The sequence below is a fragment of the Poecilia formosa genome, unplaced genomic scaffold (genome assembly GCF_000485575.1).
Source record: "Poecilia formosa unplaced genomic scaffold, Poecilia_formosa-5.1.2 Scaffold42, whole genome shotgun sequence".
In the NCBI taxonomy this organism is placed as follows: Eukaryota; Metazoa; Chordata; class Actinopteri; order Cyprinodontiformes; family Poeciliidae; genus Poecilia; species Poecilia formosa.
Window position 1 is genome coordinate 2,682,639 of NW_006799981.1, and position 26,838 is coordinate 2,709,476.

Consider the following 26,838-nt stretch of genomic DNA (forward strand, 5'->3'; position numbering starts at 1 on the left):
ACCGGGAACACTGCAGAGACCATGAGTTTCTGTAGTGTAGTGGTTATCATGTTTGCTTAACACACAAAAGGTCTCTGGTTTGAAACCAGACAGAAACAGATTTTGCATGTTCTATTCATCACATCCTGGGTAACGTGAACCCAGAAGGCTCCATTTGTTAAATCCGCTGGATGAGTTACTCCCAGCGGTTTTTAATTCTTCGCAGCGGCGGAGCCTCGTCCGCAGTGGTTGAGCAGCGGACTGCGCATGTTACAGTCTAATTAACTTTTGCATCGTCATTTATTTCCTCAAGATAAACTGCCGGCTCCTCAGATGGATTAACACAACGTTTCATTCTCTTTAGTTTTCTCTGGTCTGTAATGGAGACTTGAATTTAACGCTCCATTTCAACCAAAGGTTTGTAATAAATGCGCTTCCTAACAATTTTTTATTTGTAAGTATTGATTTTATTTTATAGCCATTTGGCCAAGTCTCTGTAGAAACATTTGTATCTGCTAATGACATCTTCAATACAATTTTTTGATTCCAGGCTTAGTTTATGGACTGTGATGTGAAATTAGGCACAATTATAAGTCTGACAGTTTGTTCACCAAGTTACTGTGCTCTCTGAGAGGATATGTGGTATAAGTATTTGACATTGTTCCATGCCAATGGTTGACATTAGTCTCTAACAAAATGTGGATCATCTACCAGGAACACTGCAAAGAGCATGAATTTCTGTAGTGTAGTGGTTATCATGTTTGCTTTACACACAAAAGGTCTCTGGTTTGAAACCAGACAGAAACAGATTTAGTTTTTTTTTCTATTCATCACAGGTGTTTATTAAAGGTCAACAAGGGTTCTGTGGTGTCATGGTCTGTACTCTGAATCCAGGCATCTGAGTGCAAGCCTCAGTTGAAATTTTCATGTGTTGCATCTCATATCATCAACTTTGGAACCTCAAACTTGAACAAAGCAGGCAAGTTCAGTTCCTGTAGTGTAGTGGTTATCATGTTTGCTTTACACGCTAAAGGTCTCTGGTTTGAAACCAGACAGAAACAGATTTTGTAGGTTATGCATCTCTTGGGGTGCAGTGAGACAACAAGAGCCTTCCTCTTTCATGATGGTTCATTTGCCAATCGACTTCAATGTAGGCTTCTTTGAAATTGAAGCTCATTATAAGCCTCTACAGAACTGAATGAGGGAAGTCAACCTTCTGTCTGGGGTGTGTTTTAGCAGGGATGCACTCCTGATTTGTACCGTCAATGTGGCCCGTTGAGGGTGGCCAATATGCTGAAGTGGCCCTCAGTGAAATTGAGTTTGACACCCCTGCTCTAGTCTATCTGGAATACATTATTCAGACAAACTCCTGTCTTATTTTGCCTTTAAAGCCGCCAGACAAAATGGGCAAACAGAAGCCAGATGGCAGTATTCTTTATGAGTAGCATTGGTTTTGTTATTGCAGCAGCTGCTGCTACACCATTGGTATTCAGAGTTTGTCAGATGGTAGACTCAGTGGGAGAATCTAATTCCTAAGGATATTATAGCCTGACTTCTTGGACTGTTACTCTACCCTTGAAGTTTTACTGAATTTCTTTGACTTTCAACAAAATACATTTTACTGTGACTCTGTAGAGTCCAAATGTTTTACAGACTGCTTCAGCCTTGCGTTTCAGTGGCGAGCAACTTCAAGTATATAATGAACCTACATCAGCTTTCTATGCATTTGATAGTATTTAAAATCTATAGTATGAGAAAGACATAGAAAAGAAATACAGCAGGCCAAAACTGTGAAATTTCTGGGAGATTTTTTGGCTCTTGGCAGCAACTTTGCACTTTTCATATGGCACATGGCTCTCTAGCTAGCTAGTAAGCAAGTGTTAGCAGCTTGTTACCTGTAGCCTTTACCACCTTGAGACACAAAACGCAGTGAGTGAAAATGGCTGCACATAACTAAAACTTTGACAGGATAAAAAAGTTCCACAAGAAAAACCTGAGACTAAATACAACATGAGACTAAATAGCCCTGCTAACATATTTAAGGCCTACTTACATCTTCTTTAATGACTTTAAGACATTTTAAGGCCCTAATTTTAGATAATTCAATTAAAGATTTTTTTTTTAAGGATGTACACACATCCTGACAGTGAATAAGATAATGCACTGCCATCCCCACCATCAAGTAAAATGGGACTGTGATGGCATAAATAAAGCAACTTATTATTTGCATATGAAAATAAAATGTGTCAGGAATTTGAGATTAATCTTTTCTTTAAACATCTCGCTATTATTTTGAATACAACTCTACATCTACAAAGCTTTAAAAAGCAGAAGAAGACAGGAGTGACACGATTTACAATTAAAATAGACACTTATTTAGCTCTAATACAAGTTACAATTTCTCACCTAGCAGAATAATCTGCACCTGATCCCAGCAGGGATCACCAGGATAAAAAGGATCTTGTTTGAAAGTGCAGGCGCAAGAAAATCCTCTGAATAGGCAATCACTCTCAGATATGCATCTGCTTTAATACGACTGAAGCTGGATGTAATACCTGGGTGCTTGCCACAGATGAAGAACATTCACATATTCATAGATGCAGGAAGAGTCACATACTTGGGTCTCCTTGTGATGCAGGGGGTTCAGGTGCTCTGGGTAGCGGCTCTGGTTCTCTCAAGCTAAAACCTAGAAAGCAGCAAAACAGAGAAATGCTTAAAAGTCGAGATGTTCCTGGATTAATTAGCTGTTTTAAATACGACAGAATCCTTGATCTTTTTCCTTTTATATCTTGGTTGTCTTCATGTGGGACGACTGAAGGGAAAATAATCAGCTTAACCTTTCATCATCCAACTGCAAGGAAAATGCAGTTGGGTGTTTACCACCAAAATAAAACACTCAACTAACTAACAACAAAGACGGCTCAAACGCCTACTTTAAGGAAATTACATTGAAAGTTTGAAGGCGTCCTCTTTTTAGTGACCCCAAATGTTTCCAGTCACAAACATCATGCCCAGAGCCACCATGCCATTTGGCTTTTGTTCCAATTCCCTTCAATTACAGGCCGAGCCAAAACCCAGAGTCTTATCCTCGGATAGCTTTGGTTTGAATCGCACTTACTGCAAAGCTGCAAAGTGGCAAAATGAGCGGCAGTGCAAGCAAACCTACCTGATTCATAAGGGTTTGCATCCTGTTTCCAGGCATCTACTGGCTCCACTGCATGAATGACATTATACAAGCTAAGCATTAGGAAAGCAGCAAGTCATAAGTTCAGAAGCATTTACCTACAGTGCTGTGAAAAAGTTTCATCATTTCAGATTTCTGGATTTTGCTCTTTTGGTGACATTTAAATGTTTCAGATCAAATCAGGAAAGCTCTAGTAAATAAGCAAAGCAGTTTTCAAATTATTAGTTCATTTAAAAAGGTAAAAATATCTAAAACAACCTTTAAAAAAAACGCAACTTCCCTTGTTAAGTCATTAAATACTAATTTATCAATTGTAAAAGAAAAAAGAAAACACTCATCGACATTTCTGTCAGCAAAATGTTAATTGAACACCATTACAGGGTGTCGTGTGGTGCAGTGGTTAGAGCAGGCGCCCCGTATAAAAAATGGCTGCCATAAAAGATCTTCAAGGCCAAAATAATGGATGATCAACACTACACACAGGCCCATCTCACATTTCCATAACAAAACATCTTTATGATCCCCAAGATATTTGGAAACATATTCTATGAACTGATGGAGTTTTTTTAGAAGGTGTGCGTCCTGTTAACATCTGGTGTAAGACTAAAAGAAGAGCACGCTTATTTTATGGTGCGGCAGATTCAACTGCCCGCTGCTCTCTCACTGAGAAGTCGGAGTTAAACCCAAACGCACAACATTTCGTCATACTAGTGCGATGACAAACATGATGAACCAGTAAATCTCAAGTTGTGATGTTTTTCTGTCCTCCAGTCAGTGGACCATGTCCTTTGGACCAGGAATGGTCCGGTATGAGTCGCTTTTACAATGGAGACAGACAAAAAGTGCACTGGACCCGGGCCGTATAATCAGTGGAAATGAGGCATAAATGAAGCATTTGTAGAGACTCAGTCACAGATGTGACCTTTAATTGAGTTTGTGCTCAAAAGTCCTCCATGTGGCTGAATTAAAACAAGATTGGGCCAAAAATCCTCCTGAGGGATGTAAGGCGCTCCATTCCAAGTTAACATTTGATGAGAGCTGTTAAAAGGAAAAGTACAAGCAAGTTTTACTTTTAAAATAATTTCAGTACTGCAGAACCATTGCCATTTTCAAGTTGGTTATTTTCAAAACAATATGCATTAATTGTATTTAAACGTGTTGTGCATTTGTATCAGGTTATCTTTGTCTTACACTAAAACTAGTTTATTGATCTGAAACATTTATGTGTAACTAAATAGCAAAAATTGAAGAAATCCGTGAAGTGACAAATACTTTTTCACAACTGAGTTTCAACGGCATTCTGTGCAAAAGCTGCATAATAATCTTCAAGGCTTCCCTGGATGTTCATTATGGCTGCTCACCTTTGCCTTGGGGTAAGTGCAGGGGCATTTTGTGGCTGCCATCTAAGTCAGTGGAGCGAGGGGCTAAAAATGAAGACATTATCAAATATGAAAAAAATAAATAACTGCAGCCAAAGAAAACACTAACACTGTGGCAAAACAGCCAACACGCCACTCTGTTTAAATGTTTAGCTTGGCTGGATTTCTGGTTGTGTTTTTATGGTGGATGCTCCAAATGGTTTCCAGACCTCAGATTCGAATGCCAACCTGTGCCTCTAAAAAAGAAGAAAGCACAATGTTTGAAATATGAGATTTAGTGCTTTCTGCTGGGGCTTTTGTGTCTCGTCAGCAGGTCGTACTGCAAGCGAGTTATATTGTTTAATGTGAAGGCATGCAAGTATAAAACAAATAAAATGTGGTTTCCTTTCACAGAGCAGTTAAGGTATTTTAGGTTCTTTCATGTGCAGTCAGACGGAAATTGACCCAACTGTAATATCTGTGTACTGTGAAAAAAAACTAGAGAAGAAACAGGGAAGCAGCCAGCCTGCTTCTGTTTATACTGTGATTTAAATACAAAAGTACCAGAAGCTGAACCTGGATAAAAGAAAACAAACTGCTTTTTCATCTGCTTACAAAGGTATTCATGCTCCTTGAGTCTTTCCATGTTTTGTCACATCACAACCACAAACTTTATGTGATAGACCAACACAAAGCAGCGGATAATTGCAAAGTAGAAAAAAAGAGTTACATGTTGTATTTTTAGAAATAAAAGTCTGTAAAACGTCGTGTGCGTTCTTTTATCCCCATTTACCCATTTAACGGCCTGAAATGAAAATCCAGGTTTGCAGCATTTATACTGACGTTAAATCACACATAAGTGGGTGCTATTATTCTGAAAACTAGGCTAACATGAGTTTGACTAGATACAAATGTGAGGTATATGTTTTGCATAAAAAAAAACACTTTAAAAATATGCATAAGTTGTATTTAAATGTGTCATGCATTTGAATCCAGACGGACTCAGTAGGTTTCAGAATAATATTTGCTATATTACCACTGCAGGCCTTACCAATGAATGTCTTGTTCATTTTAATGTCAGTCAGAGTAAAATCATCCATATTCCAATCATCTCTGATAGTTTTGTCTGTCTACATATGAAAATCATCCTCACAGCATCATAATATATGATGTGTTCAGGGTGAAATGCAGTGTTAGTTTTCTTTCACACATGATATCTCTGATCTGTTCAGTATGTCTTTTTTGACACTTTATTTTTAAAGTAGACTCCAGACTATTGTGATTTTTCTATGGAATGTCACTCCAAATTGTTTGCAGAAAATCTGCCTGTTTGTATAGTATATTAAAAAAAGCAGCCTCAGTGGAATGGGCATGCTATTGACCGATTGGTTTTCCTTGGTACTGATCGGCTGTTCAACCTGGAGTGGAGATAATGAAACCTGTAGATTTTAGTTTCTGTAGCACACTGCGTATTTATATAAACTAAGGTATATTTGGTGTTTGAGTTACTAAAATGGGAAGCTATAGGTATTTTTGGAGAGGGTCTAAAGTATTCCGGTGTGGTTGTGGTTCCAAACACTAATGTTCTCTGATATGTCTTTACATAACAACTGTGCTTTTATTGATAAATTACACACAGACTGAATCTATTTCCAAATGATCACTTCTGAATACTACTGGTTGCAGCAATTTCATTTCCAGTGCAACAAAGTAATGGGGGCTGAAGTAAAATCTCAATAAAATACATTGAAGTTTGGAGGTACAATGTGACAAAACGTGAAAAAGTCCAAGGGGTTGAATACTTTAGCAAGGCAATCCCAACCCATTTGTTGAAATTCTACAACCTGGAGATTTGTTAGTAACCCCAACAAATAGAAATGCATGAACACTTACGGTATGGTCCAAAGCTATAAAGCCAGCGTTCATACTCTGAGATATCAGGCCTGAGATCCCGAGCTAGAGGAGGACGTTACGAAACCCATTAGTGTGGAGGAAACATCAGAGGGAAAAGCACATGTTTCCATGGTTACGATTGGTCAGAAATCATCCACGACCAATCCCGAACCAGTGAAAACAATGACTTTTTTTTTTCACAATTATCACCTCAGAGTACATCACTTTCACATGCATCAATATCCTGCCCCATTCTGCTTTTCTGCACTTCAAAGAAGCCCTCATATGGCAGGCAGATGGCATGTAAACAGAGATTCCCTTGCATGTACGTACTTACACATGGAGTCAATTCAGCGCATACATGGTCAGCAGATACCGAACTGTACCAGATGCACGAGCATGCAGCACAGCTGGATATGAGGTGCGCAGTAAAGGTTGCGTTACGCACCCAAAACTGCAGCACTCTGTCAGAGAGGAGGTGCATTTACTTACCTGGCATCTCAGGTGTTTCTGTCTCACTCCATGCGTATCCTGAGTCTGGAACTGCATAGCTAACATCTGAGCAGAGAACATTGATGTGTCAGCAACGTCCGGAAAGATTAATTCACTCTGGATATTTTTTTGAGCCCATTTGTCCTTGATCTGATTAAAAACCAACATTCATCTCAGTCTTTGCTGAGGGATTGCTGTTTGCTACCTGCTGGTCGTCGAGCTCCTGGGAACCAGTCAGGGCGAGAGTAAGAAGAGGGTGGCCAGTCTCTCCTGGGGAAAGCTGTGCACGGGAGAATTAGAAAGCCGTTTTCAGGACGGGGATCAAGGAGGAACATAATTGCGATCTCCATTAAAGTGGGATTTATTAGTGAATAACGCACAAGATGTTCAGAACGACACTAAAACAGTAGACGCTCAGACGCTTCAGGACTGAGTTGCCGCCTGTTGTTTTAGAGAAAACTTGCTGTTTTCTTTCAACTTTTTGGTTAGAAAGGTTAAAAAAAAAGGTAAAAAAAAAAAAAGCTTAATATGAATTTGCGTTTTGTTTTGTAGCGGACAAACAGGAAAGAAAATACATCAGATTTGAGAGAACTGCCAAAGGCCCTTCAAAATGCTCTTACTGCACTCTTAGGTTTAGCCAAAACAACCTCTTACTCCACCTCCACAGTTCAAAATATTTACTGTATGTCTTTATGTCTGAACTGTTATTCTCTGGGAGTCATGTCTGAATGTTTATGAATATACGTCAAAGTATCTGACCACAGTGGATAATTTAGAAATTAAGGAAAGCCTTTTGATAACAAACCAAACTTAGTTAACTTTACATAGTGATTAATGCATCTTTACTCAACTTTACACATAAGTTTGGATGTAAAACAGCTTCCAGGAATGAAATGGTATTTTATCTACATTAATAATATATTTAGGGCTGCATGTTGGGGCAGTTGTTGTTAGTGTTAGTTTATTAATTTTATTAATTATTTGTTGCTTTATTAACTCTTTAGAATTGAATATGAATAATGAGATTAATAATAAATGTTTTTTTGATTATATGTAAATAATTTGGTAGATGAAATAAATTTAAACCTGAAAAATGTACAGGCTCTGTGTTTATTTAGTCTATAAAGAATGATTTATTCCTTATGCTTAAGATCCATTTTTAGGCTGATTATGATGTCATTTACATAGATTAAAATACCTCAGTTCACCCTATGCACCTTCTTAGAAGTTGGTCACATGAGTGCAAACTTAAATGAGCAAAAAGCAATCTGTTCGGATAGTTACATTTTGTTGACAAGTTTAGGTAAAAACCAGAATGGCGAAGCTCCCTCTGCAACAACAGACTGAACCACGGCTGCACACTTCAGTGAAATCCACTCTGAGGACAGGCAGCTTGCACAAACACACAGCGTTCGGCTTTGAGGTTCCCATACAGGGGCGGCTGGTGAGAAGGGTCTCTGTTTGCAAAGGCGGCCTGAGAGAGCGCAGCCAGCAGCCCACTGAAGCGTGGACGTATTATTATACACCCAATGTCAAACCCGGGACAGTTTAGATAGCAGGTAGAGATAAAGCCAATCTGCTGTTGTTGACTTTCTTTTTTTTTTACTATTATTAAAAACTGCCTTAAAGGATCGAGTTCAACTTCCTTAATCATAACCAATTCAGTGATCGCAGAGGTCAAAGGCTGAGGATCCTCCTCTTGGATCGGAGCTTATTTCATATCAGAATGAGCATTGTGCTGTGACACTTGCTCGCACAAATGACATAACCCAAAACATTTACAGCAGCTCCAAAACTTACTTTTCCACATTTTGTCAAGTTACAACTATAGACCTGAATGTTTTTCTTTGGGTTTTAATGTGAGAGAATCACATTGTGGTGCGAAACTGAGAGGTGGAACGAAACGGCAAAAAGGCGCCAGCTTTAAACCTTGAAATATTTTTGCTAATAATTATCTGAAAAGTGTGGTGTACATTTGTGTCCCTGTTCTGACATCTGCAAACTTTGGGTATCTCTCCAGCCTTGCACATCTTAACACTGAAACTTCAAACTCTCCTTTCAACGTGTCTCAAGTTCAGTCAGACTGGACGAAGACCATCTACGAGCATCACTTTTCAAGTCACGCCATAAATTCTCAATTGAATATAAATCTGTGCTTTGATTGCAAGACTTTGATATACAGCTTTTGCTGTAAGTTTGCAGTAGTTGTTTAGCTTGCTGTTCCACCATGAGGATTGGGTATTCAGATCGATATACAGTGACTTTTTTCCACCAATTTTGATGTTGGACAAAGAAATTTGTAATTTTGTTTTGATCCTATCTTTTCATCCACGTGTTTGCTGTTTATCTCCCAATCCATGCTACTTTGTGCTCATCTATAAGATTCATTTGAAAAAAATTGAGGTTTGTAGTTGTAGCCTGACCAAAATTGGAAAGCTTCAGTGGATATAAATACCTTTCTAAGAGGTATAGCGTGATTACTAAAATATTTTCATGCATCCTTTAGGCTGTTAGATTGACATGTTTCATTATAGACGCCAGACTAGCATCATAACTTAAAGCAATAACACCCAACATCTGTTTTAAGCCGCTAGGTGCCAAAGCTACATAGGAAAAGAATTTTTTAAACTCATAAATCAAAATCCAAAGAGATAAGAGCCAAAAGAAGCATCCATCTTGGAAACTCCGGAGGCACTGCTTGACTTCACCTTTAAACTCTGACTTCCATCTGAAGGAGCAGCCTAAAGGAATCGGTATTCTCTTTCGTAAATCACACGGTCATCCTTCGATCTGAATAGCTGCTTCCTGGATCGGCTCAAGAGCTAAGCAGCAAAAGTTTTGTGGAAGAGTTTACACCGCCTTTTATAAATCAGATCCTACAATCAGCTGTCATTTAAACAGATATAGCCCTGTCTAATTTTAGGGGATTCATGGCTTTGCATTCCGCAGAAGGAAAAACAGAAGCACATTCCTCGGAGGGCCACACCTTGGCTGGTTTGTGGAGCTTTTCAGAGATTGGACCCATATGCTGCAATGGTTACAGACTTGGGCGCATAACTGGGTCACTTGGCGCTGCTGGTTTCAACTCTCTGAACCTTCACTGCCAAAACTCACAACTGTCGCAACTACCAGCTACTTTAAAAGACGAACACATTTACTCCCGCTGGTCTCTTTTTTTAAAAAAATGTATAAATCGGTTTCACCTTTGCAGGGAGTTACAGTTAGTTGCGATTAAAAAGATTTCCGAAATTTATGATGAAAATGTTTTGAGAGAATTTCCATTAATAATCTATTTGCCATAGATTGAAGAATTCAAATACCTAATTAATTTGCCTCATTGCCAATGAAGTAAAGAAAATAAAACAAAGAATTCTTATTAACCAATAACCAAATCAAACACTGGACAAAAAGACTAAGTGTAAAAAATGGACTTATTGTTCGCTGAACAAGAGGTTTTTTTTTCTCTAAATAAGAATTAAGCTGATTAAAACCCTTAAAGTTTTGACAATCTGCTTAATCCTGATATGTCAGAAAAGGTTATTTTCATATAGTTTGAAGTTCTGATACTGAGCAGTCATTTTAGTGAAAAGAAAAACTCTGGGAAAACGTCAAAGAACAACCTGTAGGGCTTGTTTCTGGCATAAATTTCCACTCTGAAATGTATTTGATTTGTTTCCACCCTGTTAAGTGAAATTAAAAGGCAGCAAGTAGTAATGACCCAACAAACCCCTAAAAACGGTCCCTGTAATGGAATTGTGCTTTAGATTTAATTAGTTATCCACAATTTTTCCTCTCAGACCACAGTGAATTCCACTGATGTAGGTTTTTATAGAAGATATTTTCCTTTTTAACTAAAACAAACTGTTTGCCAAGAACTTTTCTGCACATTCGAGGTATTTTAAACTCATACCCACTCCACTGGATAAATGCAGTTTTACATTCAGATTACTGAAAATAAAAAAATTGATGTTTCAAACCTTCTGGATTTTATTTCTTTTCGAAAACTGAAGTGAGATGGTTAACCTTCCCGAACTATTTTGATTTAGTTCTTATTTTAGTCCAGTGCAGCTGCAGATTTAAGAAGTTTTGGCTGAACTAAGAGATCATTTCATCTAATTCATAAAATTCAGCTGGCCGGATGAACTGGGCAGCAGAGCAAAGAGTAGTTGGGAATGAAAGTTCAGAAACCAAAGGTTGGATCAGACAACAGAGGCGTTAAGATGTTATTTTAGAGCATGGAGCGGGTTTATATCAACCTAATCAAGATGAATCTGAGAGACTGATCGTTTCATCTCTTAGGTGCACAGACACATTAAGATTTTTCTGTCGAATCTGAGCATCTGCTCGGATTTGGGCGCATCGTCGGCGTACCACAGACTGTAAACATTTCACTCAGCGCTTTTACAATCATCTTTACTCTGCTGTTTGATGTGACCCGTCTGCGTCAGCGTGGTCGAGGACTCCTGCTCAGAGAAACTCACCAGAATTCGACTGGCTCGTTGTCGGGGTCTGCTCGGGTGGAGCCCTGTTAAGAGCTGCTTGCAAGCGACGAGAAAAGCGCAGATAGGAGAAGAGAAGAGAGGGGGGAAAAAAGAGAAGAGGAAGGAGGGTAAAGCAGAGTTTCAGTTCTGGGCTTCCATCTTCAAAGGTAGCCCAGCTGTTTTGCTTTGATGGAAGCTAAAGACTTTTTTTTTTTCCTTTCTCCACAGCGTGCTATCAAAAACAAAAGCATGTACGATGGGCGTATTTACAAGCACTAGCTCTGCTTCATTTGACTCTTTTCATCTCGTGAAACGAAAATGGGACTGGGGAGGATGTTCCTGATGACAGAAAACAGCGGTTATGCAGCAAGGAATGTTAGCTGGGGAGCTCAGAGAATGGTATTAGTGTTGACCCTGAGGGAGAAGATATCAGAGGCTCATGAGTGTAAACAGTGGGGTTAGACTTACAGCAGCCTGCTGACGGTGACCTGCATGCTACCTGCAACCCTTTTTGTTTTAATCGTGGGTGTAAGTGCGCTAATGAGGAGGCTGACCTGGGCCGACTGGAGAGGAAGGTTGCCTCCTGATGGCTGAGCCCGCCTCTGGCCGGCGCAAACCTTGGACCAAGATTAGAAGGAAGAAGTTTTTCAAAATAGCGAAACATTGCGGAGTTAATCTGTGCTGATACTTCAATAAAGTATATATTTTATTGCTTAAATGTTAAACGTTTGTGTTAATTTGCACCCCTTCTGGTAGAGAGTTCAGTTTTTTTCACTGAAATTAGCAGACTGCACCAACGTCTAAGTATCAGCACAGATTGAAAATACAGAATCTTCCTCAAGTATCGCCACCGCTGGTAAAGACGTGTAAAAATCCTTAGAATAAATTCATATTTTTTCGAGTGACACTCTTGTCTTCAGCTTCAGCTCAAAGGTAGAACAATCATTTGTGTTTATTTGGTCATATGTTTTGTATCATTATACTGTTGAGACACCAACTAATGACCCATTTTAACTTTTTTCCACTGGATTTTTATTCAAAATGCTTGGTTTTTCATGAGTCCATGCTGCCATGAACTTCTACAAAGTCCTGAGGGCTCACAGCATCACGGATCCTCCATCATACTCTGTATGAACAGCAGGGTGTTTGCACATAGACATTTTGTGTTTCATGCCAGACCCGCTAGGAGTCTTTGCAGAAAAGCTTAATCTGAGTCCTAGCTCAAGTCTGTGCAGAGTTTGTCAAATTCTACATGTTTATGTTTTGACAGTAGAGCAGAAAATACTTTTTCCAGGCATGCTTCTCAAATAGGACTTCTAATAGTTATCATCTAGGCAGATTGCTGCTCCTCGCTGCAGCGAGCTACTTATTGTGCCTGCTGGAAAACGAATAAGGAAACGCCTAATTTAACTCAATTACAGTTGTTGCTTTCTGATTATTGCCCTGACAGGATATGAATAAGTTTAAATAAGTACCAATTTCCCTTTAGCCAATTCATTACATGTAAAGGTCAACAAACATTTGCTTTTCCTGACTGACATGTTCTCTTGCCTTTCCTATTTTAAAAGTAACATAATGTCACCTTCCAAAAATAATGGACAAAATCACTTTTGGCAAAAGTGATTTTTCTTTTACCTAAATAAAAAAGAGGTGGTGATAAAAAAAAAAAAGATGTAGACTATTATTTTAGGAAGGTAACAATAAATGTTGGTGTCAAACTGTTGCTCTGTTAAGTGCACCTTGTTATAGTGATTACAGCTCATGAAACAGCTATATATTTAAATATGTTGCAAATTAGCGACATTAGGCATATTCGGGATGAATACACACCTGAGACCAGAAAAGGTTTCTGATGTTGATGCTACTCAAGCTAAACGTGGCTTTGAAATTTGGTTACAACATAAGTTTCTGTGTAATCCACTCTGGCTGGATTCTTAAGAACATCATTATGCTATTGCAATAAAAGGTGAATTTATTTTAAGTCCTTACATTCATCTTTACCAGGGGTTCCAATATTTGTGAAAGTTGGAACATGACCCACAGAGCTGAAGATTACACCATAATCACCATTTCTGATTTGCAACAAATACGAGTCAAGTAGCTTGGTAGATACTGAACAGAGACGGCATGCAGAGTGCACAGGTAAAAAACAAAAGAAAAGTGTCTGAGGGTCAGTGTAAAAGGAACAATTATGTTTTTAAAAAGCAGAGGTTAGCAGGTTGGATTTTTGAGTTGATTTACCTGCGCTGGCACGCTGTGGATACCTGTTTGGGTAGGAGCTACCTCTGAACACTGAAGAGATGGTTTGATGGTTTAGTCAGACTGGAAATGTTTGTGTGTGATCAATTTTTCAATAGCTGGAACTTCTTGAAGTGTATTTACCCACCTTGGCTTGGACTCTTTCCTTGGGCACTCTGTGACTGTCCTACACCAATCACACAGTTCATTCACAAAACATTTAGATAAAAATGTATATTACAAACTGTAATGATTTTACTGCTTGGTGTTCTTTTTTTTACATAAAGCTTTTTGTTGATAAGTGTGGAAGATACCACGACCTTCCAAACAAAACAAGTGATATTTCCAAAAGCACACCACTGTAATGCCATGTCTTGTCTCCACTTATTGTGGTTTTGTGTGATAAACCAACAAGTACCACAAAACTGTAAAGTGAAAGTAAAATTATTCCACTAAGCAGTACAGCGGGAGTCGGTGCGGATCGGATTGAACCCAAACGCATCATACTTGTGCGCCACATTTGTCGTCGCACTAGTATAACTTGCCACAAGCAGTAACTTTTTTTCTGTTCCCCAGTGAATGGACTGTTGTGTGATGTCAGTAGCTCCACACTAGCTGTACCATTATCTTATGGACCAACAACTGAAGGGGGCGCAAGAATGGTGAGGTACAGGTCAGCTGTATAGGCCGGTCCAATTGAAACAGACAAAAAACTGTATACCAACCCGTAGCGTATTGCTCAGTGGAAACAAGAGTCTAGGCACATTTAGCAGATTACTGAACATCAAAATTATGCCCTGCTTTATGTTAGTTTACCACTTAAAACCCCAATAATATACATTAATGTTTGTGGTTGTTGAGTGAAGAAGCTACTTTTGCGAGGCTCTGTGTAACCCAGAATGCACTATCACCACTGTAGCACCTCATGCTATCCCTCCTACATACAATTATTCGCTGCTTTGCTTCACTTACTCGAACTTGCGGCAGCCACATGGGCAAGGTACGGGTGACTGCTGCCTGGATGGAAGAAAGACAAATGGTGTGCCGGTGTGGAGAGAAGGAAGATAATGTTACAGAAAATGAAAGGGAGAGGGAACGCTCGGCAGCCTATTTGGCCCTCTGCCCATCTCATTTGAACGCATACCTTAAGATACGGTGGCACTGTCTCCTCACCGTAGCGGCACCGCCGTCCAGAATGCCGCAGAGTCTCAGTGATTGTGTTTTTATTTAATCAGTGATGAAAGCTACAGTTAAAACAGTCTACACTGCATTAACTTCATCACAGAGGAGCGGTAATTGCTCCACAATTACAGTTGTAATTGGCACTAATCATCGCTCATTGCAGAAAAGAAGGCTTGTTGCAGCAAGCTGCAAGCTCTGATTATAAGCTGCTCACGCTGCAAGTTAGACTAGACGAGGCAGGCTGCTCGTTTACCTTTATAAATGTTTTTATCTGCTTGTGTTATTCACCTGCGTCCCTGATTTTATGAACTGCGGCCCGGGCTTTGGTTGTCGTGGGTGGTGGCGGAGGCATAGTGGTCGTGGTGGTGGTAGTGGGAGCAGTTGTGGTTGTCGGTTCAGGGGTCGTTGTGGTGGCTTCAGGTGCTGTTGTTGGCGGCAGTGTCGTGAGCGCAGCTAATTTGGTGTCTTTTGGACCTGGAAAAAGAGAAGAAATGAAGGCAGTCACAAATGAGGAGAATGGATGAGAGCGTCTACAGTGTAACCTCTGTGTTGTAATGCATTCTTGTCATTCTTAGCAGACTGCAGCAATCCAAATCCAGGTTCAGCATGCCAGAGTCAAATATGGGGATGTTTCTTCTGTCACCTTTTGACCCCGAAATATACCAGACAAAACAGGTGGTCCTAGCAGGGTCATAACAAATAGATGGAAAGAGCATACTGCCTTTAACATTTAATGTATTAATGATTAATTGATTACTACTAAATTAGTTGACGATTATTACAGTAATCGATTAATCGTGATTAATCTGATTAATTGTCTCAGCTCTAATCCAGAGACCAAAATTTTTACCTGTTTTGCTTAAAATAACCCGAGCTCCATTAGCTTGTGTTGATTGTGTCTGTGAGCATCAATTTCTAAATATTTCCACATATTTCTTTGGGACTGGACTTTGACTGGGCCATTCTAAAATATGAATATGTGTTGATCTTCTCTATTCAAAATGAAAACTAAATATAATGCATTAAAACTGTATGGTAATAGTGTGAAGATGCTTTTCATACCGGTCTTCACGTAGGTTGGTCTTGAAGGAGCGTAGTCCAGAGTGGATGGGTAGATGACACCTTTCTTTGGTTTCCCAACTGCGACACGACAAATTCAGCTTTTATTCAACAAATTTCTTCTAAACAACTGATTTTCAAAAATATTTAATTCTGCGTCAGTACCTGAGACCACAAATGACTCCCTCCACTTGGGTAGAGACAGTGACCGCACCCCGTTAGAGTTGCTGCCTTTGTAGACGTTCTGCCCGGCCATCTTCCTCACAATTACTTTCCCCCCTGCGTTTGTGATGACTCCACTGTGCACACAACATGTTTGTCAAATAAAACCATGATGAGACTGTTTTGGCAATATTCATTTCCCAGTCCAAACACCTATGGATGGCTGCATTGCAGATGCTGGAGATGGAGGCGAAGACACCTGTCCCGTAGACCTGCTGCTTGGTTTCTTTACAGTGTGCTGGACACTTGGCAATGAACTCTGGGAGGTTAATCTTCCCCGCTCGGACGTCACACTCTATATCCGGAACAACTGGACGACGGACAACAAAATACCAGAAAGATACAAAAAGAAAATCACATCGCTTTACAATAATGTAGACATTTCTATGGAAATGTGGTATATTTTGCTACATTTTAGTATCAACACAGAATCTACAGAGCTGACAGGAGAGGGGAGCTTAGACTCTAATTCTGATTTCCCTACTGTTTAACATTTTACAAAAAAATGGGTTTAAATGACCAGGAACACTCTAGGAGTCACTCCCATGACCTGGGAATTGTTGGGACACCAGAGTCACCAGAGTTACACCATAATGGATGGAAGGGCACCAACCAAAACCAAACCCATCAAGCCCGACCGGAATCTGAGTCTGCCCACACGGACAATAAAAATGTTTCTGGCAACAATAACAAGAAGAATGCTTGGAGGAATCAGGCCGAAAGCTTTACTGTGCTGTCAAGCACGGTGGCAGCAGCATCATGCTCTGGTGCACACCACAAGTGGGAGTATTAATCCATCTCCTTCAGTTAGCTGAATGGGTCAAACATTGACACATTTAGGTTTTACGACAATATTCCGAAACACACATCAAAACTAACTTTGGTTTCCTGGAAAAAGAACAGATCAGCGGCGTCGTTAAAAGCCGAAAATGAACCATGGCATGCCTGGCCATGAAGTCTGCATCTGAATTTGACTATAAGTTGCTCTAGAACTGCAGCATCTCACAGTGGCAGCATGTTGGACTCAACCTTTGTCTTTTTGGTGGAGACATTATATGTTTGGACACTTATTCCCTCTGGTTTTAGATGCTGTGTGGTAGAAAATATTTTTGCTCTTAAATTTTTACATTCAGACAGTAGTGGAGCATAACAATGGCAACAATGTTTTTTTTGTTTTTGTTTTTTTTTACAGCTGGGAGCAGCAGATTAGAAGCTCGGAAGTTAAAATAAAACTGTAACTATGATCCCAAAGACCAAAGAGCAGAGAAAAGAAGAAATAGCAAACCATTTCTTTCATCAATCATAACGAGGAAACATCACATCTCTGTGGTTGATAGAGATTAGCAGTGACTAGCAACAACTGATGGTGCCATCCAGGATGTATTACTGTGAATATAGTCTCTGTTGCCTGAATATTGACTTGTTAGCATGTTGTGAGAGTCATGAGATGGTCGTACAACAACAGTCTTCAGTCAGAGGCCTCTTGAGATTTGTTACAAGACTTACTGCTACTGGATATCCTTCCTGCTCACAGCATCACCATCTGCAGCAACTCTTTCAATACACCAGGATAATGATTTGAGGTATGGCATTTAATTTCCCTTTGGAATAAATCAAGTATTTTTGAATTGAACAGAGTGTTTGCTTGCATGTCATTATTTTACCTTAAAAATGTTTGCAGCAATTCCATTGCCAGTAAGTACCAGATTTTCTCTTAACGCTTCCAGTGGACTTTAATCAAACTCAGACGGAGCTATTGCTGCAACCTTCACCTTCCTGTGAACCTCAGCTAGCACAGAAACTTGGGGCACATAATAAAACTGAAAGGATTGAAGATTATAGGCTTTTGACTGCTGATGAAGATGATCACCTTGCTTTGGTTTCTTGCTCTTTGATCCATTAGGCTTGGCCCAGCATGCCCAAGACAAGAGGAACGCTGTGGGTGAAGAAGAGGGCGTTTGACATATTAGCAGGCACAGAAACATAATTATCAGCATTTTTTTCTGCCCACAGAATCTCTTAAAGAGAAAAGATGCTGCTGCTTGACGGTGAAAATTTACTGCTATCTGAATTTTATGGCGATATGAGACAATGTGGACAAGACTGAAACAATTTAAAACAGGAATATTAGTGTAATGGAATAGACAGACTGCTTTCTCACCGTAGAAGATGACAGTAATGGATCTGATCATGATGAATGATGTTCTGGTTCAGCAGCTCAGCCAAATGTTCTTGAATTACCACTCCACCTTGCAGAGAAGGGAAACAAGGCAAATGTTTACTTTTTGTCTTCTGAGCTCATGTTTATCTTGTTAGTGTAAAAAAACAAAAAAAAACAACAACAAACTTTCTAGACAAAGAAAAGCATCATATCTGGAGATGCAATGATAAATGTGCTGCAGCTTATGCGTAAAGTTTCTGCTTGACTGTAAAAATGTGAGTTTTATTCTGATCAGTGCATCGCCATATGCAAGTGGTACCAGGTAATGCTGACCTCGACACTCTTTGGTGTGGAAGTCATTACTGTGGGAACAATGTCCAAAGTTGGTTGCTTTTAGTATAAAGTGTAGTCAATGGAAGAACAGGCATACAAGAACCCATTTAAAAAGAAAGTATATTTCACAGGTTTGGTGTTAATTCAAGTTCTAGAAGTTACTCGTCACATTTCAATCCTTCTCCATTTATACTTTTTCAGTTTTGGTCATTTCATACTCTCTTATGCTCTCTTCCATTCCTTTTGAAGGCTGACCTCAGGTTTATTAGGCTTCAACGTCTTCACGTAAGAGGATAAACATCCCCCTGGGGACTACTGAGTGATGTATGGTCTGTACAGAACATCCCAAGGTAGACATGATGTCTTTGTGTTGGGCATGAAAAGGCAGAAACTGCAACTGTATTACATGGAGAAGGAGACAAAATGATTGGTGCCTGCAGCAGAGGCAGCGTTAAATAAACAAAGACGACAGAGTTAGTCTGTTTATGTGGGAAGGCTTTGAATTTAAAGACTCAGGGTTGGACCAAAAAAACATGACATGCAAGATGATGCCAGGTTACAGACAAAATGTACATATTTTGTACAGTTTTATGGCTTAATCACAGCAATATAACCTTTATTTGAGTATGGTTGTTATTCTTAAATGGTAATTTTAATGGGCATCATATAAACACATATTCTAACTTATTGAATATGGCTAAATAATATTCAGAATGGCATTTTTTAAATAAAATGTAAATAAAAATTTTTTTTTTTATTATTTTTCAACTCCTTTTTCATAGTTGTATCATTTTTTGAGAGACGTCTGTCTCATTTTCTATCAGAAACAATCTTTTTAGTTGTGCAAGAAATATTTTAAATCTAAATCTGAGCATATAAATGATTTTTGAGCTCAACTGCAGCTGTACAATCTTTCAGAAGCTCAATGTGCCTAAATGTGAGCAATTTTATTACAAGTTTAGACTTCTTTATTATTGTTCACGAGACTTAAGGCACTTTTATTTACTTGTTTATTTGTTTAATGTACTTATTTCATTTCAATATTTTATAATTGTGTTTTGTCCTGGTGAAATTGTTGTGATTATAGTATTATGTTATTTACTTTTTTTTTTTTTTTTTCATAATTAAACATTCAAAATCAATAATACAAGACACTAAATCAAAACGAACTTGTTTTACAGGAACTGCTTTCTCACACGCAAGCGACGTTGCTTCTGATCATGATAAAAATAAAGGACGATTCCTCACGGCAGGAAGACTTAAAATACCTTTTTTTTTTAACAAAGCAGATTATAGCTCTACAAAAATTGTAGATCAGGCATACATCTTTGATCAGTGCATCTTCAGTTACTCTGCAGGAAACAAGACCAAACAAAGACCTTCTGCAGCCTGAAACCACCCTGAGAGCCGAGTTGTACTCAGAATGACCTGTTTAGCATTTGTCTTATTATAAGTCATGTTGTTACACTTCAAAGGTCAGTCATTTGAGGTAAAGACAGTATTTTAGCCATTTGCAATCTCACCTTCAAACATATGAGATAAACAGCCTAAAGAAATCCGCCCACTAACATCCATGCAATCAGCTTTATTAGAGAGCACACAGACATAATCTAATGAGGAAGGAATGGAGAACTGCCCTCAGACGGTTTATGCGCTTGAGGGTGACAACCACATAAAGCTGGATCCTGCTTAGAAATACAATCTGTTTGCGGCGAGGAGAAAACCTCCCTCGGCATCTGTCATTCAGAAGTCACACACATGTACAAACATTAAGCACACTTGTAGAACCGTGTTTCGTGTTAGGAGGCGAGTGGCTGAGGCTTTGCTCCATGCACCATAATGTGTCATTATAGTTCTATTACTGCACAGCAAATCATGAACACTGACATACAGCAAGAAAACGCTTCACCACACAGAATCTGACAGTGAGAGCGCCTCGTAAAAGCCTGGCTTCATGTGTGTGTACCCCATCAGCAAGTCCAGCTGATGTTTGCTTCATGCAGAAGTGTGATATGGACACTGAGGCTATGGGATATTTGCTATAGCTGCTCATAGCACCATGAGACAACTATAAAAACATTCTCTTAAGGGCTTTACTGTTCAGTTGCTCCTGCTGGCAAATAGGGTTGAAATGATTAATTGGATTAATGATCAATTAATCGCTAACTGGAGCATACAGACAAAAAAAAAGATATTTGCTGAAAGAACAATAAGTTCAAAGCAGCAAAATTGTATAAATAATATGCACATTTTGGATTTAAGATAAGAAAAATCAACTTTCGTCCGTAAATATGTTTTATCCAGAACTCACAGAGTGGCGTAATTTTAGCTTTACCTGGTTTAAGACAAAATCTTCTACACCTTTTGACGCCAAATTGCTAACTAGTTAATGCAAAAAAAAAATAAAAAATCAGTTAATCTACTGTATAAAATCTAATGTACACTAAAAGAATGCTGTGTTATTGCTTTTTAGGCAATAAAATGTTTATTTTCTTATTTAAAAAAGGCAATGAATTATTTATTCACATATTTTAATGTATTTCAAAAAAAAATGGTGAAATGAAAATCTGCAGGATTTAATTTTTTCAGTTCAATCACAGATACATTTCAGTTGATCCTAGTTTTCGAACAGTACAATATGCTTCATCCATTATTCAAAGTAGCTTAAAAAGTTTTCTATCCAACTAAACCCAGCAGATTGCATCGAGTCACTGGCTTGCAGCATTTACTCATCCAGGAGTAAATGCTGCAACAGAAGCATTTACAGAAGCAACAGAAGAAAGCCAATTGCATCGAGTCATTGATTCTACATTGACTCCAGAGAAACCTCCAGCTGAGTCTGACTCAGTACGAGCGACCTGGCGGCTCTGAACCAAATCCAGGCCTTATTTCTGGGGTTGAGTCCAGAAACCTCCATTTCTTTGGTCGTGATTCACATCTCATGACCTTAGTCCACCTTCTCAAGTTGATAACCTTAGCCTTAAACTTGGAGAAGCTGACCTTCATCCTGGCTGCTTCATACTTGAGTAAAAACCTTAATTGTTCTCTAAAGAAGATGGTTTAAAGACACCAGCATATCCATATAATTTACAAAAAGGTCAAGACAAAAGATCAGAGCCTGAGGTTTCTGAACCAGACACCCTCATATTCATGATTATGCTTAAAGGTCCTTGAATGCCACAAACAGGATTGCTGACACGGCGGAGTCCAACCACACTTGGAACAATTTTGTGCTGTGAATGTGCAGCTTTAGCCTTCATTTCACTGCAAGACCTTCATAGCATCACTGCTTTACTCAATATTTCAGCACCTCTTCAGGATGCATTGAGGAAAATAGTCATACGTTTCCTGAAGCTCTACAAAGCACATCAAGAGCTTTGTAGAGCTCTTGATGTGCTCTACAAACTCCAATTAGTCTCTTAGCAACTTTCCAATTAGTTGCTAATTGGAAAGCCACCCTCAAAACTCCAATTAGTCTCTTAGCAACTTTCCAAGGCTCCTGGCCTGTTCAGCTGTTAAACAAACTGGAGGTAAAACACACTGCTCCTCCTGAATCTGATGTTTGACTGGAGTAAGCCTTTCCAGGGAGGCTGAGAACTGGGATTTCTCCGGAGTTCAAACACAGTTTACAAGTGAATCAACCACAACAACCTCACAAAACCCATTAACTGCAACTTTTTGGATTAAATTAATAAAATACCTCAATTTTTCAAATTATTAGTACTTATTGAGATGAACATCAATGTTTCACGTGCTATTTGCTCAAAAACAATTTTTTCCCCCTGACACATGTCGGAATGGATGCTGTTATTGGGTTTGAATGCTAAATATGTTTTATAACCTGCAGCGATTTGACATTAGAATTTTAAAAAGAAGAAAACAATTAGCTTGTCACCTATGCAACGAGTCATCTTGTGGTGCAATGCATGCATAATGAAACTCCCTGAAATCTCTGCTGGTCCCACCCCCCAATCCAAAAAAAGAAAACCTAAGCATTTCCCAACTTTTATTAGCGTGTATGAAGTGATTGTCGGAAACTATAAACATGACCTGCTGCAGCATTTGTGAGAACTGACGTGTTTTTTTCCACTGCGCCAAGCTTTGACAGGTATTCAGATGACTGCTAGAGAAAAAGGACTGCAATTTGTCCTCACAGTGGATAGCAGCAGACTGTGAACATGCTGGAACAGATATGTGCGTCTAGAGAGCCGGAGATATGAAACAGGAGCGCAGCAGACCTCACCTGAACACCCAGCCGCCTCACAGGGAATCATAAACCCAGGGTTTCTTAAATGTAGAGCTACCTTCAGTAATTGCTTCTAAGGAAGCATTAATTTGGTCGAGCTGCACCTCTGCTGAGAAGGATGACATCACAGTAAAATAACAATAATTTCAGACTACTTAATTTGTGTGGAAAAAAAGAGTAATTACACAAAGAGAAAATGATGTTTTCTTTGAACAACCCAGGGGTTTCCTGCAGGATCTAAGGAGAGCAGATCCTGAAGGTTCACACAGCAAATGCAACCTTACATGCACCCAAGCATTCAGCAAATTAATTCAAACCAGACACAAGTTCAGTACAGCTTATTGGGTGTTTATTAAACTTGCTATTTATCACTGTAATAAATTACTTTTATACTGTAATTGTAATATGTTTCACATTGAGCTTAGGTTAAGTTATCCTGAGTGACCTCATTAGTTACACTGCCATAGACTTCGGCCTCTCCTTTTTCTGCTGTATTCTCTTACTACTCTCCACTTTTGCATTATTTGTCATCATTTCAACTTTTAACTTTATGTTTGTTTTTGTTTTATACGAATCATAGAAGCTGCATCTGGTCTGATATTCTTTCAGCTGTGACATCTTCATGGAGCTGCTGCCAACAACTCAACGTTTTCCTCTTATAGATGATACACTGGACCCTGTTTCAGTGTTTAACCCTGTCTCTCTCTCCTATTGGCTGAGCTTTTACTGCGCTGTCTTTCATCCTGTGGTGAATCCTCCAGTTCTGCTGGAGGTTTCTTTCTGTTAAAGTCAAGTTTTTACTCTCCACTGTCACTACATGCATGCTCACTATGAGGGATTGCTGCAAAGTCAATGGCACAATTACATTTCCAGGAGATGTGAATGCTACAAATCAATGACTGACTCTTATTTGCTGGATTTCCTCAAATGGAGCACTGATCATTCCAGAGGCTAGTCATTTTTGACCTGGACTGTCTTCTGCAGTGGCCTCCTAATGACCCATTTGTTTAAGTTGGATGTTTTAAGCAGGGAAGCATTAAGACCCTACAGGAAAAATGCAGTGTGTGATGAAAACTAGCAATGCACATGAGGCTAAACTAACACTATCAACGATGAACCACATTTTATGCTGTTGGGATTATTTTCATCAATAAGGAGTGTGGTCAGAGCTGATGGGAAGATGGGTGGAACTACATACACATGAATCCCACAAGAAAACGTCTTGCAGAGGTTCACCTTACAATGCAAATCACAGTACAGTGGGCCCTACCCTCCTGTTGGCAGGTTCATCTCTTTGTGATTTTTCTGTGAAAAGTAACCTCAAATTATTTGCAGAAAATCCACATATAGATTTTTTCATAGAACATATGTAAGATATTCTTGGGATATAGCCCAATGCTACTTGCCATGCTACTGGCGAGCCATTTATTTTCCTTGGGGATTATTAGCTGTACCCCAAAGAGTGGAGATGAGCAAGACTGTGATGGTTTCTACTCTTCATATTAATGCATATTATGGAATATTTTATATTTGAACTATTTAAATAGACAGTTATCAGCGTTTTTACGAAGGGCCTCAAGTAGGGATGACAATTTATGTGGCCAATTTTCTTAATTTCGGGAGATCAGTGACAGGCTGATACTTACATATAAAGCCAATATTATCCACCAAGATTATCTACCTCAGCAAAGGTCTAAAAATCAGTCACTGTCCTCTTTCACTGTCAGCCCTGACCTGTTGCAGTTAACATTAGTCACTCCACTTTTGCCAACTCAGCAGCTTTCTTGCTATATATTGGCAGTAATTGGAATTGACTGGTCAGGCTTTTTAAAGATCAGAAATCGGCAATCGGCCAGAAAATTGAAATCAGTGCAACTCTGGTCTCAAGAATTCACAATATGCTGTGATCTCCAACCCCCATGAATACTGGTGGTCTTCTGTAAACATACATCCAAAGCTATTGGAATGGCTAAAGTTAAACATATCTATGTGTTAGGATGGCCTAGTCAAAGTCCATGCCTAAGCACCATTGACAATCAGTGATGGGATTTGAAAAGAATGGAAAAGTAGTTCATATGCACCACAACCTTAAATGGTTTCACAAAGCTCAGATTTTTTTTATATGAAAATGCCAGCTGTTATTTTTTTCTTTTAGGAAAAATCAGAAACTTCTAGCCACAGAAATCAAAGAAAGCAGAACCCATATCAGGCAGGTGTTTGAAAGGAAGCTCCACTGCAAACAGGATATGGACGATATGGGCTGGGAGACCACACATGTCTTACAAAGTGGTTGTTCAAGTGGTTGTTCATGATGAGCTCCAAAAACACATTGTGGGCAATTATAATTGCATGTTTCATTGCATTAGTGTAATCTTTGCATGCAGCCTAACTCTAAAAGTGAGGAGTTGTGTTCCCCGCTTGGCATAAACATTAATTTTCTGAAGTGGCCAGCACAGATGCATTGAGGGTTAATAGCTGGAAGGGATTGGAACTTGTTTCATAACTTGGTAAAACCCTGCTCCTGGGTGAAAGCAAGCCTGAAGCCAGACTCTTTACACACATTACCAGGAAGTGTTAAAACCCACCATCCACAGGTGTCAGTGCTGTGCTCCAAACAAAAAGCTGCAACAACAAGCAGCAAGAAAATCAAACTCCAGCAAGTCTCTACAGAGTCACTCCTGCTGCTGCTGCTTTTGATACACGATTTGTTTATTGAGTTCCTCACAGGCTGAATTATTTTAACTCTTGGCAATCAGCTCAATGCAAGCTGCAGCTTGTTGCTGGACATGTTATACTGAGACCACCTGCACCTAATAATCCTGCTTCAACACAAGAAGAAGAATCAGGAGAATGTATAACAAGATGTCAAACTTAGTTGAAGATGAAAAATTCCTCTCTGTTGCAGGTGAAAATAACTTAAAATAAAGCTTCAGGTGAGTTGATAGGACAAATATATATTTTTAACTTGTTATTAGTGAAAGTATGTAGTGCATACTGCAGATTGATGTCAAGGTGAACCACAACCAAGGCAGCTGTAAGTTTATTTAAGCAGTATCTGAGCATAGATTTCACAATAAATTATTTACTAAAAATGGCAAAACTTCCACCCATGCTGATGAAAACTCCCACTCATCACTGAGCAATTGCAAATCGATCCTCTGACAAATGAACTAATTATGCATCATTTAACAAGTTAATAATTCACTCAAGCCACGCAAATGCCACAGAAACTCAACTCCAGCGTGCTGGAGTTGCTTCTCTCAGCTCCCTGTTCAAAACCTCCTTCCCGGAGAGCAATGAAGGAAGGAGCCTTTACCTGAGGAGGTAATATAATCCGGTCCGCGTTAAAAACGTAATCCCATGCGGAATCCTTTCCTGGTATTCCTCCTCTGGATGAACCGAGGAGCAGCGATCCTTCCACCTGGAGTTTCACTTCAAACTGGATGACTGTGCTGATTAGAAGCGGAGAGCAGGATGGGTGCAGAGTTGTTCCCCCCACTACCCCTCTCCATCCCCACTCCCATGGTTTGCCCGTCCCACTTCAGGTTTTTTCACCCAGCCACAGATCGGCGCGGCTGTGAGGAGAGGAGAGAGGCAGCGTACGCCTGCAAAGGTATTCATGTCCTCTCACGTTTTGTCACGTTAAAAGTGCAACATCAAGGGATTTTATTTGACAGTCTAACACCAAGTAGGGATTCATTACAAAATGGGAAATCTGAAACGTGTGACAGTTATCTGCATTCCAGACCTCGTGTTTTACTGTGCAACAGTCACACTCATTATAAATCCAGCTGTTCTGTGAAGGCTTCAAAGGTTTGTTAGAATATTAGTGCACAAACAGCTTCGATCTTTTTACACCCCCCTTTTCATTCGGAGTGCCCCAAGGTTCCATGTTAGGTCCAATTCTGTTTTTATTTATTTATTTATTTATTTATTGCTACTAGGGTTAAAAAAAAAAAAAAAAAAAAATGAAGATTAACTTTTCTTAAAACCAATACCTCTGATTTTAC

General features: G+C 39.3%; 1 protein-coding gene and 1 non-coding gene across 12 annotated transcripts in view; one reads left to right on the forward strand and one right to left on the reverse strand.

Annotated features, from left to right (window-relative positions):
- LOC103137673 (vitrin) overlaps positions 1 to 26,318 on the reverse strand; it is a 47,919-nt gene extending 21,601 nt beyond the window's left edge. For 2 of the 11 annotated variants that reach the window (XR_001662039.1, XM_007551518.2), the window contains exons 1-18: positions 26,145 to 26,318; positions 18,250 to 18,337; positions 17,959 to 18,024; positions 16,242 to 16,398; positions 16,032 to 16,165; positions 15,870 to 15,947; positions 15,096 to 15,281; positions 14,598 to 14,642; positions 13,774 to 13,812; positions 13,629 to 13,679; positions 11,942 to 12,004; positions 11,388 to 11,441; positions 7,112 to 7,186; positions 6,907 to 6,972; positions 6,415 to 6,477; positions 4,525 to 4,587; positions 3,146 to 3,193; positions 2,597 to 2,665 (exon numbers count right to left, since the gene is read on the reverse strand). Coding sequence is in view for 10 of the 11 variants with exons in the window: in XM_007551518.2 (XP_007551580.1) it covers positions 2,597 to 2,665; positions 3,146 to 3,193; positions 4,525 to 4,587; positions 6,415 to 6,477; positions 6,907 to 6,972; positions 7,112 to 7,186; positions 11,388 to 11,441; positions 11,942 to 12,004; positions 13,629 to 13,679; positions 13,774 to 13,812; positions 14,598 to 14,642; positions 15,096 to 15,281; positions 15,870 to 15,947; positions 16,032 to 16,165; positions 16,242 to 16,398; positions 17,959 to 18,024; positions 18,250 to 18,280 (1,288 nt within the window). In the remaining variant the exon portion in view is untranslated. The remainder of the gene's footprint in view (positions 1 to 2,596; positions 2,666 to 3,145; positions 3,194 to 4,524; positions 4,588 to 6,414; positions 6,478 to 6,906; positions 6,973 to 7,111; positions 7,187 to 11,387; positions 11,442 to 11,941; positions 12,005 to 13,628; positions 13,680 to 13,773; positions 13,813 to 14,597; positions 14,643 to 15,095; positions 15,282 to 15,869; positions 15,948 to 16,031; positions 16,166 to 16,241; positions 16,399 to 17,958; positions 18,025 to 18,249; positions 18,338 to 26,144) is intronic. The other 9 variants (XM_007551519.2, XM_016671185.1, XM_016671186.1 and 6 more) reach the window with 9 other exon arrangements.
- trnav-aac (transfer RNA valine (anticodon AAC)) lies at positions 26 to 98 on the forward strand. Its single transcript has one exon. It is a non-coding gene; the product is annotated as a tRNA-Val (tRNA).
- Positions 26,319 to 26,838: the final 520 nt, after the last annotated feature.